A 16007-nucleotide genomic window follows, 5' to 3' on the forward strand; every position below is an offset into this window, starting at 1 on the left:
CAAAGCTCTGGCCAGGACAAGTCCCTCGTTCAGTGTTCCCCTCATTATGGCTTTGGCTTCCTCTTCTGAATCTTTCCCCATATCTTCTTGGGGCCATCATGCACAGAATTCAGTGCCGTACTTCCAGTGCGGCCTTACCAGCAAACAGTCTTCAAGTGTCCTTTTTCTTATGCATCCGTGAAGACTTGTGCTCCTGAAGCCATTGGGGTGGTCATACACGATCCTGCTTTCAATATGGCCTGCACCTGCAAAGGTTTGGGGTGTGTGTGAATATACTGCTTTGTATCCATTTGGTGCATGCCCTCTGACTTCCTGCAGTAATCCTGCAATTTTTTATATCACAAATATTCAGGGTTGTGTTGGGTTTTTTGGTTGCATCATTATAAATCCACCACAATGCATTACTTCTGCCTCAGTGCCATGTTGGGGAATATACCTGCAAAGCCCATATTTAGGTGCTTGAGGGTAGAAAAACCAGATGACTGAAGCCGGCTGGACTATTCGACAGAGTGAGGCGGCTGCCTCAGGCAACAGATATTGAAAGGGCAGGGATCAGACAGAACTGTGTACACCACAAATATACAGGATACCGTGAGCAGCAAAGAGGGTCAATGAGGAGTCAATTGTGAGAGAGGAGGAGCCAAAAATGGCTTCCCTGGGGAGTGGGCTTTGCCACTTGTCCCCCGCAAAATGGTAGGGTGCTGCCAGTTTGTGTGTTGACTAGAAATACAATTAAACCAGCTCCTGCAAATGCTTCCTGACCCAGCTATGGCCTCTTTCCCTCACCGTGTCTTTCTGCCTCAGGTGGTGGAGATGCACATGGAGAAAGTGTCCCGCAGAGACATCGGGGCCCTTTCTGTTTGCAAGAGATTTCCGCACCAACAGAAAATCATCCCCCCAAGCCACGTGGAGCCCCTGGAGGCGTATTATAGGAAACCGCTGAACTTCAACAGTTTGGACGATATTGGGCATGGGATAAAGGTAAGAGCTGGGCATGGCCTCCTTTCTTCCCCTAGCTGTAGTCATCTTCCATGCTGACAAGCCATAAGGTAAAGGGACCCCTGACCATTAGGTCCAGTTGTGATTGAATCTGGGGTTGCGGTGCTCATCTCGCTTTATTGGCCGAGGGAGCCGGCGTACAGCTTCCGGGTCATGTGGCCAGCATGACTAAGCCGCTTCTGGCGAACCAGAGCAGCGCACGGAAACGCCGTTTACCTTCCCGCCAGAGCGGTACCTATTTATCTACTTGCACTTTGACGTGCTTGTGAACTGCTAGGTTGGCAGGAGCAGGGACTCAGCAACAGGAGCTCACCCCGTTGTGGGGATTCGAACCACCGACCTTCTGATCGGCAAGCCCTAGGCTCTGTGGTTTAACCCACAGCGCCACCCAAAGGGTCCTTATCCAGAGAAGAAAAGGAGCACATGCTGTTGAATCTTCTGGGGAAATGGTGCTGGATTTTGTAGTGCTATGGAATGTTTGGGGGGTGGGGAGAGAGAGCCACACCTATTGAATTTCTGCCTGTTATCATAGGAGCACTGGCAGGCTAGATCCTACCTTGACAGAAAGAATATAAATGGCTCCTTTGAGAGGAAGGGCAGGATATAAATTCAATAAACAACCAAATCCTTTTGTATACTTCAGATCATACATCTGATAAAGACAGTTGTTGCTGTATTGTTATTACACTTCTATCCTGCCTTTATTCCAGGGAGCTCAAGGTGGTGTATGTGGTTCCACCCGGTCATTATTTTATTCTCACAACAACCCTGCGAGGTGGGCTAGCCTGAGAGGCAGTGACTGGCTCTCCCAGTCGGTGGGGATTGGACCCTGGGTTTCCCATGTCCCAGACCAGCACACAAGCTACCACACCACACTGGCTTTAACACTATGTGTGTGCATTTAGAATAACTAAACACCAGAGTATATAAATACCTTGAGAATTAAAATAGCAAACTACCAAAATCTAGCTCTGGTTCTAAATTGTGGATAGAAACTATCCCAAGCCAATGTCTTGCTGCCTGCCATAAAGGTAAAGGTAAAGGACCCCTGGACAGTTAAGTCCAGTCAAAGGTGACTATGGGGTTGTGGCACTCATCTCGCTTTCAGGCCGAGGGAGCCGGCGCTTGTTCATAGACAGCTTTCCAGGTCATGTGGCCAGCAGGACTAAGCCGTTTCTGGCACAACAGAACACTGTGACGGAAACCAGAGCACACGGAAACGCCGTTTACCTTCCCGCTGTAGCGGTACCTATTTATCTACTTGCACTGGTGTGCTTTCGAACTGCTAGGTTGGCAGGAGCTGGGACTGAGCAACAGGAGCTCACTCTGTTGTGGGGATTCGAACCGCCGACCTTCTGATTGGCAAGCTCAAGAGAGGCTCAGTGGTTTAGACCACAGTGCTATTCGTGTCCGCATACCAGCCATATAAGCCAGCTGGTCTATCCTGAGGCAAAATGTGGAAAAAATATATGTGCCATCACTCCTGTTGATGCAAAAAACCCTAAAACTAAAAGGAAAAAAATGCTGTCGTTTTCTGGACTTATCACAGAGCCAGGGAATTACTGAGCAACAGAGATGGGCATCCTGGGGGATCACATCACCACTAGAATTACTGAGCAGCATCAGTGGCAGAAGGAAGCAAACAAGCAAATTAATATATCATTAGTTTTATTCATAAGTCTGGCTGTGGTAATACTTGCTACGATGTGGTTTGCTTCGGACTCAAAACGAGAGGTGATGCGGCCTAACCCAGAAGATTTGATGACTTATCTAGAGACCGAAACTCAGTAACAGACAGTGAGTCTCCAAGCACTTCCTCTGTGGAAAATGTACGTCTTTTGATGAACCACCAAGCAATTGCTTTCTTCCTTTAAAAAAGAAAAAGAAAAAAAAAAGATTAGAGAGCACTCAGACAGCAATATCTTTAGTAGTCAAAAAACAAAACAAAACAAAGCAACGTCCCAAATCCAAAGAAATTTAATCACAAAAGGTTATATCGAAATTAATGGCAGATAGAATAGTCGCAAGTAACTAGTATCACTTTCAGTGAGACTTAATTAATGTAACTGTACTCACAGCTCATGTGAGATCTGCATGACGTCGACTTCCTGAACACAAGTTTCTAACCCCACGATGGCTGAGAAAATATTGAAAAATGTGGTAGAATTGGATATAACTGCTGAGTGACAAAATGTGACTTTTAAGCTCAAAATAAAATTTTTAAATTTTTAAAAAGAAAAAATATATATGCAGATGGCTACTTCTGAAGGAGGAGAAACTGAGTCTTAGAATGGAGTTTCCATCTGGACTTATCATCTGCTATTTATTTTAAGGAAGGGATCCCCTTTTTTATAGAGGAATACAGGTCACATCCACAGCACATATTCAACATAGTCTTACCCTACTTGAAGAGCTGTGGCTTCTCCCTAATAATAATAATAATCATAATATATTATTTATTATTTATTATTTATACCCTGCCTATCTGGGCAGCTTCCAACAAAATATTAAAATACAATGGTGCGTCAAATATTAAAAGTTTCCCTAAAAGAATGCTGGGAATTGTGGAGGATCTCCTAAAAACTCCCAGCATCCTTAATGAACTGTCTTTCCCAGAATCCTTTGGGGGAAGCCAGGATGGTTTCAAGTGGTACCCTACTGCTTTAACCGTATGGTGTGGGGATATGACCCAAATGCCGTATTGCCAAATAAAGGACCTTTCTTTAATTTAAGAAAGGGGATGGCAAAGCACCCACACACTTTCACGTGTCTCAAACACTTCTCTCCACACCACCCCGCAGCAATAATACCATTCTGAATTCAGCCTGCAGCAAACGGAGAAGTTGCAGCCACATAAGGACGCCTGCGAGTTAAATTTAAGCGCTTCTCTCTTCCTTCCCCGCTGGGCGCTCTCTCATGAAGAGAAAAAGGAGAATTGTGCTGTCAGCTGCGGCCAGCCATCGAGACCGATCTCAACCACAAGGGCCTGAAACTGATGAGGCAAAGATTTGCCGGGCTCTCGGTTCCCACACTGGCGTCTGCTTCCCCAGCGGCGTTCTCTCCACAGCTGGGGCTGCTGCCACAGCAGGGGCCTTGCGCCACTTTGGCTGCTGCCCTTTGTTGGCATGCAGATTTGGCTCAGTGACTGGGGGACCCCCCAAGACGCATGACCCAGTTTCACGAAAAGGTGCGCTCCTGTGGAAGGGAGGCTTTCAAGGCTGGCCTTTTGATGCTAAGTCCGGAAGACTGGAAAGGAAAAGCCCTCTCTCTCTTTCAAAACAGGTGCAGAAGCCTGACAGAAACATGTGTAATAAACAAAATCTGCCCTTATTCCCTTATGGGGGACACAAGAGCCCTTATAGAGTCTGTTGTAGGTCCTCCATTGGTAGGAGAAAATAACAGAGGCCAACCAGAGAATATTGAGAAGCAAAACAGCTAGTCAGCCTGATCTTTATTGAACTGTTGCAACAGGGTGCTCCCCTCACATGCAGAAAAGGCGGAGGACCCAGAACCCAGGTGTGCCTGCCCTTATATAGACATTTTAACTTCCCTGCACTGGAGCTCAAGACCACCCCTCCATTCATCATACATACGTCACAGAAAAGGTGGTCTACAACAGAAATTTGAATGTTGTTGTTTTTCCTGTTTGCCAGGTTATCCGATAATGCCTTATCTGATTGTCTTTCCTGGTAGTCTGGCCATTTCTTTGAGATGGTGATTACCTAATGGGAAGGTTCCCTCACCCCCTCCCTCCTTGCAGAGAAAACATTTGGTCAGTTTGGGAGTCAAAATGGTTTCAGGGTGGTCTTCCTGTGCTGCTCCAGACATGTGGTCCACAAATCTATGTACTTGCTTGGTTGGTACATTTTATGAACATTTATTAAAATATAAGACCTTAACATTTTTATTTCACATGTCAGATGACAGCGAGAGGCCTAAGTAGGCCTGGAGCGTGAGCTTTGGTTGCAGAATGGGGCAAACGAGGGCTGTAGCTCAGGGGGAGAGCCTCTGCTTCCCAGGCAGAAGGTCTCGGGTTCAATCCCCAACATCCCCAGGTATGGGTGGGAGCATCCCTGTCCTGCTGGCACTCGGTGCGCAATACTGAGGAGAAGGTGCTGTGGTCTACGCCACTGAGCCTCTTGGGCTGGCTGATCAGAAGGTCGGCGGTTCAAATCCCCACAACAGAGTGAGCTCCTGTTGCTCAGTCCCAGCTCCTGCCAACCTAGCAGTTCGAAAGCACACCAGTGCAAGTAGATATATAGATACTGCTGCAGCGGGAAGGTAAATGGTGTTTCCGTGCACTCTGGTTTCCGTCACGGTGTCCCATTGCGCCAGAAGCGGTTTAGTCATGCTGGCCACATGACCCGGAAAGCTGTCTGTGGACAAACGCCGGCTCCCTCAGCCTGAAAACGAGATGAGCACCGCAACCCCATAGTCGCCTTTGACTGAACATAGCTGACCAGGTGTCGTTTTCCTTTACCTTTATGGCAGGCAGCAAGATGTGAAGCAAGACAACGGCTTGGAATAGTTTCTAGCCATGATTTATAACCAACATTAGATTTATAACCAGCGCAAGTAGATAAATAGGTACTGCTGAGGCGGGAAGGTAAACGGCATTTCCGTGTGCTCTGGTTTCTTTCATGGTGTCCCGTTGTGCTAGTAGCGGCTTTGTCATGCTGGCCACATGACCTGGAAAGCTGTCTGTGGACAAACGCCGGTTCCCTCGGCCTGAAAGTGAGATGAGCGCTGCAACCCTATAGTTGCCTTTGACTGGACTTAACTGTCCAGGGGTCCTTTACTGAGCTAGGTGGATCAACAGTCTAAGTATAATTCAACTTCCTATGTACATCAACAGAGCAAATTCACACAGAGGCAGCGAACTGAGGCTGCTTCCACACCTGAGGAACTTTTGCTACAGCGAGAGCACTTTTCAAATTCAGTGGAGAGACGCTTTTAGAATGGACGTAAATCTTTAGCACTGTTGATTAGAACGTTGCAGCAGCGCTTGAGCATCAGCTGCAAATTGTTACGCCTTTGCATGCGTTGGTAACCTACAATACTGTTTTGACTACAATACTGTTAACATGCTTTATGTGGAACTGTCCTTGTTCAGAAGCTGCAGCTACCGCCAAAGTCAGTGGCCAGAGGAGAAGGTGACTGACAACAGGTTAATCCTCTGCTGAAAAAGCAGCACTGCCTTGAAGAATACTAGTATGAGCTTTCTCTCTTTCACGCACCTCTTTCCCTTCTGGTCTCTCTCTTAGGATCATGGCACACAGTTGGCCAAAACAGGGACTCTCTGCCGACGAGGAAATGCGACATCATCAGGACAGTCATCTGGGAGCCTTAGGTGAGATTGCATCAAGTAGAGGCATGAAGTCCTAGTTTGCCTTCTAGCACAGCCAAGATTTCTTCTCAAATATTGCCCTTCTGAAATATGCTCAGAGTCCTGTAGTGATTTCATGCTCTTTATTGCAGCTTGTAAAACAGTGATTGAATTGCCCCCCCAAACCTCAGGCTTTTATATACATTATTTACACAATGAGTCCTGTCTGATTGGCTGATTCTGTTTCCCTCCTGGAGCCTGATTGGTCTTTTCCTGCAGGCCAATCAGTTGTAGCATTCTAGGATCCTACTTGCCAATTGTTCTAGGATCCAAGCTTAGTACATAACACCTTCGCTATCGCCTTCCTCCCCTTCCCAACACAACCGGAACCAAACTCTTTCCATTAGGTGTTTTGCAGCCCAGCTGTTTTGGACTACAACTCCCATCAGCCCCCATCAGCTGGCTGGGGCTGATGGGACTTGTAGTCCAAAACATCTAAAGTAGGCTTCCTCGACCTCAGCCTCTAGATGTTTTTGGCCTACAACTCCCATGATCCCTAGCTAGCAGGACCAGTGGTCAGGGATAATGGGAACTGTAGTCTCAAAACATCTGGAGGGCCGAGGTTGAGGAAGCCCGATCTAAAGTGTGCCAGGTTTTGTCTGCAATCCTAACCTGTCTGCTGGCAGAGAAGGAGGTCCACTGTTTGGACAACATGCTTCATAAACAAAAGCAAAGTAGATAAGGGAGGAAGATCAAGATAAACATTCAACTCAAACTTTTTTTTTTTTTTTAGGAGAAGTCAACGGATTCCAGAGCCAATACGGCCACCAGTTGTCCCAGAGGGCAAACCCTCCTCATCTGCTTCATCTTTGTCATCACTGAGGTACATTTGTGGAATTCCCAGCATGGCTCAAAAGGAGACATGGTGTGGGTGGCAAAGCAAAACTCAGGGAGAAAACTGGTGGCTACTTTTCTATGGAAAATGAAGATAAGGTTCTGTTCCAAGGGGTCTTCAGCGAGATCTGTTGCCTTTCTATTTTAAACAAACTGTTTCTCTAAAGGTAAAGGTAAAGGTAAAGGGACCCCTGACCATTAGGTCCAGTCGTGGCCAACTCTGGGGTTGCGGCGCTCATCTCACTTTATTGGCCAAGGGAGCCGGCGAACAGCTTCTGGGTCACGTGGCCAGCATGACCAAGCCGCTTTTGGTGAACCAGAGCAGCGCACAGAAACGCCGTTTACCTTCCCGCCAGAGCGGTACCTATTTATCTTCTTGCACTTTGAGGTGCTTTCAAACTGCTAGGTTGGCAGGAGCTGGGACTGAGCAACGGGAGCTCACCCCGTCACGGGGATTTGAACCGCCGACCTTCTGATCGGCAAGTTCTAGGCTCTGTGGTTTAACCGACAGCGCCACCCGCGTCCCTAAAAGCATATAAATTAGCAAATGTTATGTTCTCTCTTTTTTTTGGGTGATGCCCGAGTGAGCACCCTAACCCTGGTCAGTGTGTGGCTGTGAACTAGAAGGTTGGTGGTTTGAGCCCACACAGGGACGGGTGTGGGCAGGATTCCTGCATTTCAGGGGGTTGGACTAGATGACCCTCGGTACCCCTTCCATCTCTACAGGTTCTATGAAGTTCAGAGCTGGGAACTTGGAACCTAGCTGCTATTCCAACCTGCTCAGGGGAGGGCAGCTGCAGATTTGGGCTTCTCACCAGCTCGTTTCCTTCCAAGGCAAGCATGCTGTCTTGTACCCAGCTGTACCACTGGCCCTCCAAGCTTAGTATTTGTCTACCCTGGCTGGTTGCAGCTTTCTAGGTTTTTAAACTGGGAATCCTGCCTGGGGATTGAACCAGGGACCTTTAGTGTGCAAAGCACGATGCTCTACCACTCAGCCACGGCTCCAGACAGCAGATGGTGAAATGACTTGCGTCTCAGACCTTCTTAGCTTTGTTTGGGCTCCACAAAATGACGCTCTTAATCCTGCTCCACAACATAAGGCAATGGAAGCCTGCAGCTGAACCGTCTGAGACTGCTGGGACGGGGGTGCCATTTTGAAACATTCCCCTTTGCAACATCTACAGGGCAGCAACAAAAGTAAAAATCCAGCTGAGCCCAGCAGGGTGAAAGCATCTAGCTCAGCCTCTCCTCTCTAGCGTCAAGAAATGGTCTTTCCTTCTTGTATCATCAGCTCAGGCTTCTTCTGTGTCGACCCTCCACTAGGAAAGGACCTGGGGCTTCCAGATGTTGTTGGACAACAACTCCCATCAGCCCTAGCCAGCATGGGCAATGATCAATGATGATGGGAGCTGTAGTCCGACAACATCCACAAGGCCAACAGTTTCCCCATCCCTGCCCAGGGGCAGCGTACCTAAATCTTCCTCCTTTGAATGTCACTGCAGCTCCACAGAAGCTATGGAGAAGACTGGTATGATCGCATCTACTGAACCACCTCCACCGCCTACACTCTCACCTTTTCCTCCACCGGCAGAGGCAAGTGATATTCTTCCTCCTCCTTTTCCAGAAGATCTATTGCCGCCACCACCACCTTTTGCAGTCAGCGATGTCACCCCAGGTAAGGCTACCTCCTCCTCCTTTTTCAAAGCCAGAACAAAACTGAACTCAAAATTAGCTGAGGTAATTGCATGCCTGGCTTTATATACCCCACAAGTGCAGGACTGTGGAATTGGCTTCAGAACCCACCTACCTGAGTACACTTTCCAGGACACCTGAGTTCAGGCAGAGGCAGTAGTTGCCAGGGAAAATGAATAGGGGAGTCCAATTGCATCCCTGTTCTGCTTCCCAGAGTCCTTTGGTTGGTCACAGTGTGACCTGAAATGCTAAATGTTATGTATTCAGTGGTCTATGTTTGCCTGAGCTTGAGCCTGGACTAAGCATTCTGAGCTCCTGATTCGATACATGATGTCCAATCAAAGAACATTTCAGGATTTGGGCCTCTGCCATTGGCCCTTGAACTCTTGAGTTGTGATTTGCAGCTTGGAAGTTTAGATAGCCAATCGCGTTGGGAGTGGGAGTGGCCCAGGCTTTCAGGAATGTGTATAAGCAGTTGTTTTGCCCCTGTTTCCTAGTTATGTAGTTCAATAAAAGGTTCTTGCCGTTATCGCTATGTCTTGCCTCATGGGAACTCACCTACACTTCACTTCACTAAGCATATTCATCTGAGTGAGTGTGATGCTGTTTCAATGCACTTCTCTCCCCATTATGGCAAGCAGGCGTGGAAGGCCAAGTGCACAGGAACACATTTTTAATTTTGTTTGTGAAAGAGTCAGTAGTGTGTGTGTTTCCTTGCAGACCTTGATTTTCCAATGACCCCTCCACCGCCGGATGCCTCTAATTTGGAGCAGCTGGTGCCTCCGCTCCTCCCCCCTCCGCCACCCCCAGAGAAATTGCCATGGGCCCCCGACACCTATCTGGAAAAAGGTACCTTGCTAAAGAGAAGAAAACTCCTGGAGTCGGCTACCAGGGCAATCGGTTCGCATTCTGATAATGAGCACTGATATACTTGGGGATCTATACCACCTGAAACCATCTGCTGTGCACACACTTACCTATAATCCAGGTGTTTGACTGGCCTTTGACCTATTCAGCAGTAGGGCTGGGCAATATCTGGTTTTCCACATTATCGCCAGCTAAACATTGTGATATACTGATAAATCACAATGTCTGAAATAAGGATGGAACTGTGTAGAGGCATTGACTGGCATCATGGTTTTTCCTGCATTGCGATTTTTTTGCATAGCACAGACATCATGATTCGTAATATATTGCCAGGTCTAAAACTATGAAACTGATATCATAATATGGACTTCAAACCGGTTTTGGACCATGTGTTGATATATCACCCAGCCCTGTTCTGCAATGAGGTCTATGCAATTCTGCAGGATTCTTTATTTGCCTGCATTTTCTCTGCTCTGCACAAATGTTGTGCTTCTTTGCTTACCACTACAGTGGATTTCTCCTGTGCCTTTTCAATCTGCATTTCTGTTGAGAAAGCCCTATATTGGGGCTTTCTAAATAGGGACACAGGTGGCTCTGTGGTCTAAGCCACTGAGCCTAGGGCTTGCTGATTGGAAGGTTGGCAGTTCAAATCCCTGCGACAGGGTGAGCTCCCATTGCTGTCCCAGCTCCTGCCAATCTAGCAGTTTGAAAGCACGTCAAAGTGCAAGTAGATAAATAGGTACCACTCCAGCGGGAAGGTAAACAGACAATAAAGCAAGATGAGTGCTGCAACCTCAGAGTCGTTCATGACTGGACTTAACTGTCAGGGGTCCTTTACCTTTACCTTTATATTGGGGCTGTACAAAGACATTTGAGTCTCTGAGATTTAAAATCCAACTTGTATATACACTCGTACCTCGGCTCCCAAACGCCTTGGGGGTCTAATATTCTGGCTCCTGAATGATGGTAAAGCGGAAGTCAGTGTTCTGGTTTTCGAACGTTCTTTTAGAAGCCGAATATCTGACAGGGCTTCCACGGCTTCCAATTGGCTGCAGGAGCTTTCTGCAGCCAATCAGAAGCCGTGCTTTGGTTTCCGAATGTTTCGAAAGTTGAACAGACTTCTGGAATGGATTCTGTTTGACTTCCGAGGTACGACTGTACTAACAGGTCTGCTGGGAAGCTCTAATGCATGAGCCCCATTGAGAAACACCTATCCATCTATCGGAATAGTTTTCTCGTGGAGCTCCTATTAATTTGCACAAGGCCATGGCAGAACTTCCCAGTGGACTGGCCTTCTACTTTCCTATCGCCATCCTCAACAGCACCAAGCCTCTGCTGTTTATGCCATTCAGTGAATGCCATGGGTGACATGTATCCTATTGATCGGATGATCCCCAAATTGCCATTCCCAGGTTCCCTTCCTTCCGTAAATGCGTTTTGGGACTGGTGATTTCTTTTTTGCTTTTCATTGCTGACCTCCTTCCCCCCTTCTCTTCCCCTTCAGTGGTGACCCTCTACCCTTATACTCAGCAACAGGAACAAGAACTCTCGTTTGCAGAGGGGACTGTTATTTACGTGACACGAAGATACTCAGATGGCTGGTGTGAGGGGGTGACAAGTGGTGCAAAGGGATTGTTCCCAGGGAACTATGCGGAGCCTTTGCCATGAAGGAAGCAGAACGGATGCTGGAGATTTTTGTTTTTTTAAAAAAATGCAGATACTTAAAATGTGAGATCTGGTGAAGACTGACTACTCTGTTCTTGGCCTTGTAGAAGGAAACTTGGGTGGAAGTTGGTGTGTTGGCATATCAACAGCCATAGTTCCCTCCCACCCCACTTTGTGCTAGCCAGGCTGAAGTAATAGCTAGGAGGGGGGCATTTAAGAATATCAGAACATCCCCATCACCTCAATTGATTGGAATGCAGAGATGTAGGGTTAAATATCTGCTGTGGTTCCTCTCTCTTCTCCTCCTCTACAAAGTCTGTGCAACAGCTGTGCATGTCTAAGTGTGTGCAATCCTATACACACTTAGGCGGGAGATTGTCCTGTTGAACGCCAAGGGGCCGAGTTCCGATTTGGAATGTACAGGATTGCAACCCGCAGCAGCTGTTTCCGAAGCAACGATTGCCTCATCGTCACCAACACCATCACTTAACACCGTCTCAGTTTTAGTGCAACACAATGATGCATCCGCTCTGCCTGCCCTGAGTATCCCGTGTGTGGAAACTCTTACATTTCCATAGCATCGTTATACTGCTGTTATTTTAATTGATTTTAAGGCCAGTTCTGTAATATACGTGCGGCGGAAAGGTTGGGCATGGCGGGGGGGGGGGGGATACAGCATAAATGAATGAATGCTTAGCTCCCTACATTGAGAAAAGCATCTGCAAAGTGCTTTGGAGGAGGCTAGGTATGTTGCGCTGCCTTGCTCCTGCCAGCTGGTGGCGCTTTTTGGATTTCATGGTCTAGACCAGGGGTCGGCAAGTTTACCTTGCCTGGGCCGGTTCACTCCAGCGGAGATCCCTCTGTGGCCCGGATCGCGCGGTTTCCGGTGTCTGTGTCTGCGCAGATGCGATTTCCGGCGCCGCGAAAGCAAGTCCCTGTGCCATGCTGTGCCAGTTTAGCGCCGTGCACGGGGACTCACTGAGTGGGTGGCTTGTGGGCCGGTTAAACGACCCCCGTGGGCCGCTTGTGGCCCATGGACCTTAGGTTGCTGACCCCTGGTCTAGACTCTAGAGCAGTCTTTCTCAACCTGTGGGTCCCCAGATGTTGTTGAACTACAACTCCCATCACCCCTAGCTAGCAAGGCCAGAGCTCAGGGATGATGGGAGTTGTAGTCCAACAACATCTGGGGACCCACAGGTTGAGAAAGGCTGCTCTAGAGGGAAAGTGGAAGCTACTTGACTAGGCACCTGCAAAAGAAACATTCTCTTCCATTGGTGAACATGGGATTTCTGTCATTCCCATTTGAGGTGTTGGGTGGCTTTTGTGCACGCAAATATCTGTCAGGGACTGGCTGGATGAGGAAGAATGGCAGAATCTGCCCAACCAAGAGCTCCCCAGGGAAGGCGCAGAGGAAGAGGATTTTGAACCTGGGCCTGGTGGTGGGACACGGGGCACACCTGAGGAGGGGACAAGCTGGGAAGTGCTAAAAACAGGGCGCTTGAGGGTAGCGAAGAGACTGGAAAGAGCGAGTTGTTTTCCAGTTTGGATGTAGGCACCAACAGTGATGACAGGGGAGGCGGACCTTGCAGGTCTCTCTTGGGGCCACTCTGACAGCTTCTTTGCTGAAAGTCTTCAACCCTGCCCCCACCCTAGAACGAGATGTTTATTGCAGGCATAGGCAGATTCGGCCCTCCAGATGTTTGGGGACTACAATTCCCATCATCCCTGACCACTGGTCCTGTTAGCTAGGGATCATGGGAGTTGTAGTCCCAAAACATCTGGAGGGCCGAGTTTGCCTATGTCCGGTTTATTGCATGTTGCCAAGCAAGCGGCGAGCCAGGCAGACACAGAGGGAGTCCATTGGAGCTCGCCGTAGCCAAAGATCACAGCGAGAGAGGCCTGACAGTGGGCTAGGGAGTGAAGGAGGGGCTACAAGCCCTTCCGAACAACTGCTTCATTAATACAGGAGCAACCTTTAGAAATCTCTGTGCTTTCTTTGCTTTCCTTAATGAAGAAACTAACTGCACGTTCACCAAGCGTCTCTCTCTCTCTCTCTGAGACCTGCAAATGACCTGCTCTGCCTGTCAGCTCCCTGACAGAGTCCATGTTGACTGCAACTCATGGATCATCAGAGCGGTTTGCCCATCACTCTTGACACCCATTAATGCAGAGACAGAAAACTAAGGACACTGCAAATGTTGGAACTCCAACTCCCATCAGCCCCAGAGTCAGCGGGAGCAAGGCAGAAGCCGTCTGCTTCAGCTTCCCTCATGGGTAGGCCAGGTTCTGGGGCAAGGATGCTGGGAGATGCAGTTGAGCAACATCTGAAGGGTACCATGTTGTGTAGTCCTAGGCCTTCACAGGAGGGGGAGCTGGTTCTAAGGGTCAGGGCTGTGAAGGGCCTAGCAAATGTGCTTTTCGCACGCGCTGTGGTTAAAAAGGCGTTGTGGACAGGGATGAATATCTGTTGACGTGACGAGACAAAAATATGTATGACTTAACCACCAATGCCATTAAAAGGAAGCTGTGGGCCTGAGAATGAAGAGAGGAACTGAAGGGCTGGAAATATAGAAGTGGCTTAAGATGCTGGTTAAAGTTATGTGCGCATCAGTGGCTTCAAACACAGTGCGGTTGTTTCTTCCTCCTCCTCCCCATCTCAAGCTATATTTGCACATTGTGTGTACAGTGGTACCTCGGGTTACATAAGCTTCAGGTTACAGACTCCGCTAACCCAGAAATAGTGCTTCAGGTTAAGAACTTTGCTTCAGGATGAGAACAGAAATCGTGCTCTGGCGGCGCGGCAGCAGCAGGAGGCCCTATTAGTTAAAGTGGTGCTTCAGGTTAAGAGCAGCTTCAGGTTAAGAACGGACCTCTAGAATGAATTAAGTACTTAACCCGAGGTACCACTGTACACAGCCAGGGGTGTGTGTGTCAATGGTCTTCACTAGCTGCATGTTACCTGTTTGGTCCCCCCATGCAACCCCCCAACAACTCTCATGAATCTTGATATCTGAGCATGTGCGATGGCAGTCCCAAATGTACACACCTCAGCTTCACGGTGAAGAAGTGGACGTAGCTTATGTTTTCAAATGGGATGCGAACCAGTTTGAGGGGAAATGCCACCAAACAGCAGTATTTCTCAAGAAACTACAGGATACAAGTGACTTGTGTGGCTAACAGCATGTGTACACTAGCAGTGGGAGCACACTGGAGCCAGAGTAAACAGTAAAGTGTGCTGGGCTAAGACAGGTGATGTTGGGCTCCAGGTCCCATCAGCTTTGGGCAATGCAGCCAAGGTGGTGAGGATTGTTGGGAGTTGCAGTCCTGGCAAGGATGGTTGGTGGCTGCTGAGAATGGTTCTATTTTCTCTCGTCTTCAGTTCTTTTCTTCTTGGAGAAGGGAGGGAAGCACATTAAGAAAAGATGGCTTATAAAACCATGCATTGCACACTAGTAGTGGCTTCACCCCACAGGCCAACGGATACAGAGGTACCTTGGGTCTCAAACTTAATCTGTTCAACACCCGAAATGTTTGAAAACCAAGACATGGCTTCCAATTGGCTGCAGGAGCTTCCTGCACTCAACCGGAAGCTGTGTCAGACTTTCGGCTTCTGAAAAACATTAAAAAACCGGAACACTTACTTCCAGGGTTTCGACGTTCAGGAGCCAATTTGTTAATCAACTAAGCCGTTTGAGAACCAAGGTTCCACTGTATAGGGAGATTGGTTTAGAACAGAAAGGGCAACTCCACAGGAGGGAAGGATATCCCCCTCTCCTCAATATGCTTGCCCGGGTCTCAAGTAGAGAGATTCATACATTCAACATTGCAGGACAAAACAAAAACCAAAATTAACAGGCTACAGGGAATTTTGGACACTTGGAAATGTAGTCACAGAGCATGCAGCAATTGCTGAAGTCTACGCAAGACAAAATAAATCCAAATTTGTTTGCTAATTGTTTCTTTTTTTGCACGCTTACAAAAAGAGTTTCCATGGCTTTTAAGTTCCAACAAACATTGACAGACCAGTGGAGGAAAGGGAGGGAGTTGTTGACAACAAAGCAGGTTTGCAGAGGAAACAGAATTAAGGCGAAGGCAAAGGCAAAGGCAAAGCATGACAGACTGACAAATGAGTTGGTTGTGCAATCTGCAGTGGATGAGCAGGCGGCAAGCGTGAGGACAGGAACATCTTGCTGGTTTCAGAGAAAGCAGCATGGGAGAGGGAAATTTAAGGCTGCAATAGAAATATCATAAATAGAGAGGAATCTGGCAGGTCTTGCGTTGCACTCACAGAAGCATCTCTCGAAGCAATCTGTTAATGATCATTGCACACAAAGGCAATCCACATAGGACCATATGACCCACGTATAATCTCATGGATCATCACTTATTGTTTACATTAAGCAAACTCTTGCGATTTCTGCGGCAGCGGCATGTATCTCACTTAGAAAGATACAGGCTTTGTTCGGATTAAATGTTTTGCACGGTCCCTTTTCGCAAACTTTGTCCAGTACCTGTTTCCCCCATTGCTAAAGTCTTTGTAGCTATTGATTGAATGGATGTGATT

At 47.9% G+C, this 16007-nt stretch overlaps 1 protein-coding gene and 1 long non-coding RNA gene across 4 annotated transcripts in view; one reads left to right on the plus strand and one right to left on the minus strand.

Annotated features, from left to right (window-relative positions):
• ABI3 (ABI family member 3) overlaps positions 1-15396 on the plus strand; it is a 24213-nt gene extending 8817 nt beyond the window's left edge. Inside the window, exons 3-10 of one of the 3 annotated variants that reach the window (XR_014557483.1) lie at positions 805-981; positions 6264-6349; positions 7119-7208; positions 8722-8894; positions 9632-9760; positions 11283-11516; positions 13503-14131; positions 14360-15396. Coding sequence is in view for 2 of the 3 variants with exons in the window: in XM_083709731.1 (XP_083565857.1) it covers positions 805-981; positions 6264-6349; positions 7119-7208; positions 8722-8894; positions 9632-9760; positions 11283-11446 (819 nt within the window). In the remaining variant the exon portion in view is untranslated. Of the gene's footprint in view, positions 1-804; positions 982-6263; positions 6350-7118; positions 7209-8721; positions 8895-9631; positions 9761-11282; positions 11522-13502; positions 14132-14359 lie in introns of those variants that run through there. The other 2 variants (XM_083709731.1, XM_083709732.1) reach the window with 2 other exon arrangements.
• The window catches only part of LOC310830330, a 371459-nt gene continuing 357540 nt past the window's right edge, over positions 2089-16007 (minus strand). The window contains exon 3 of the long non-coding RNA XR_014557591.1: positions 2089-2123. This is a non-coding gene — a long non-coding RNA (uncharacterized lncRNA). The remainder of the gene's footprint in view (positions 2124-16007) is intronic.

Source organism: Podarcis gaigeae (assembly GCF_964106915.1).
Source record: "Podarcis gaigeae genome assembly, chromosome: 13".
NCBI classification, from domain to species: domain Eukaryota; kingdom Metazoa; phylum Chordata; class Lepidosauria; order Squamata; family Lacertidae; genus Podarcis; species Podarcis gaigeae.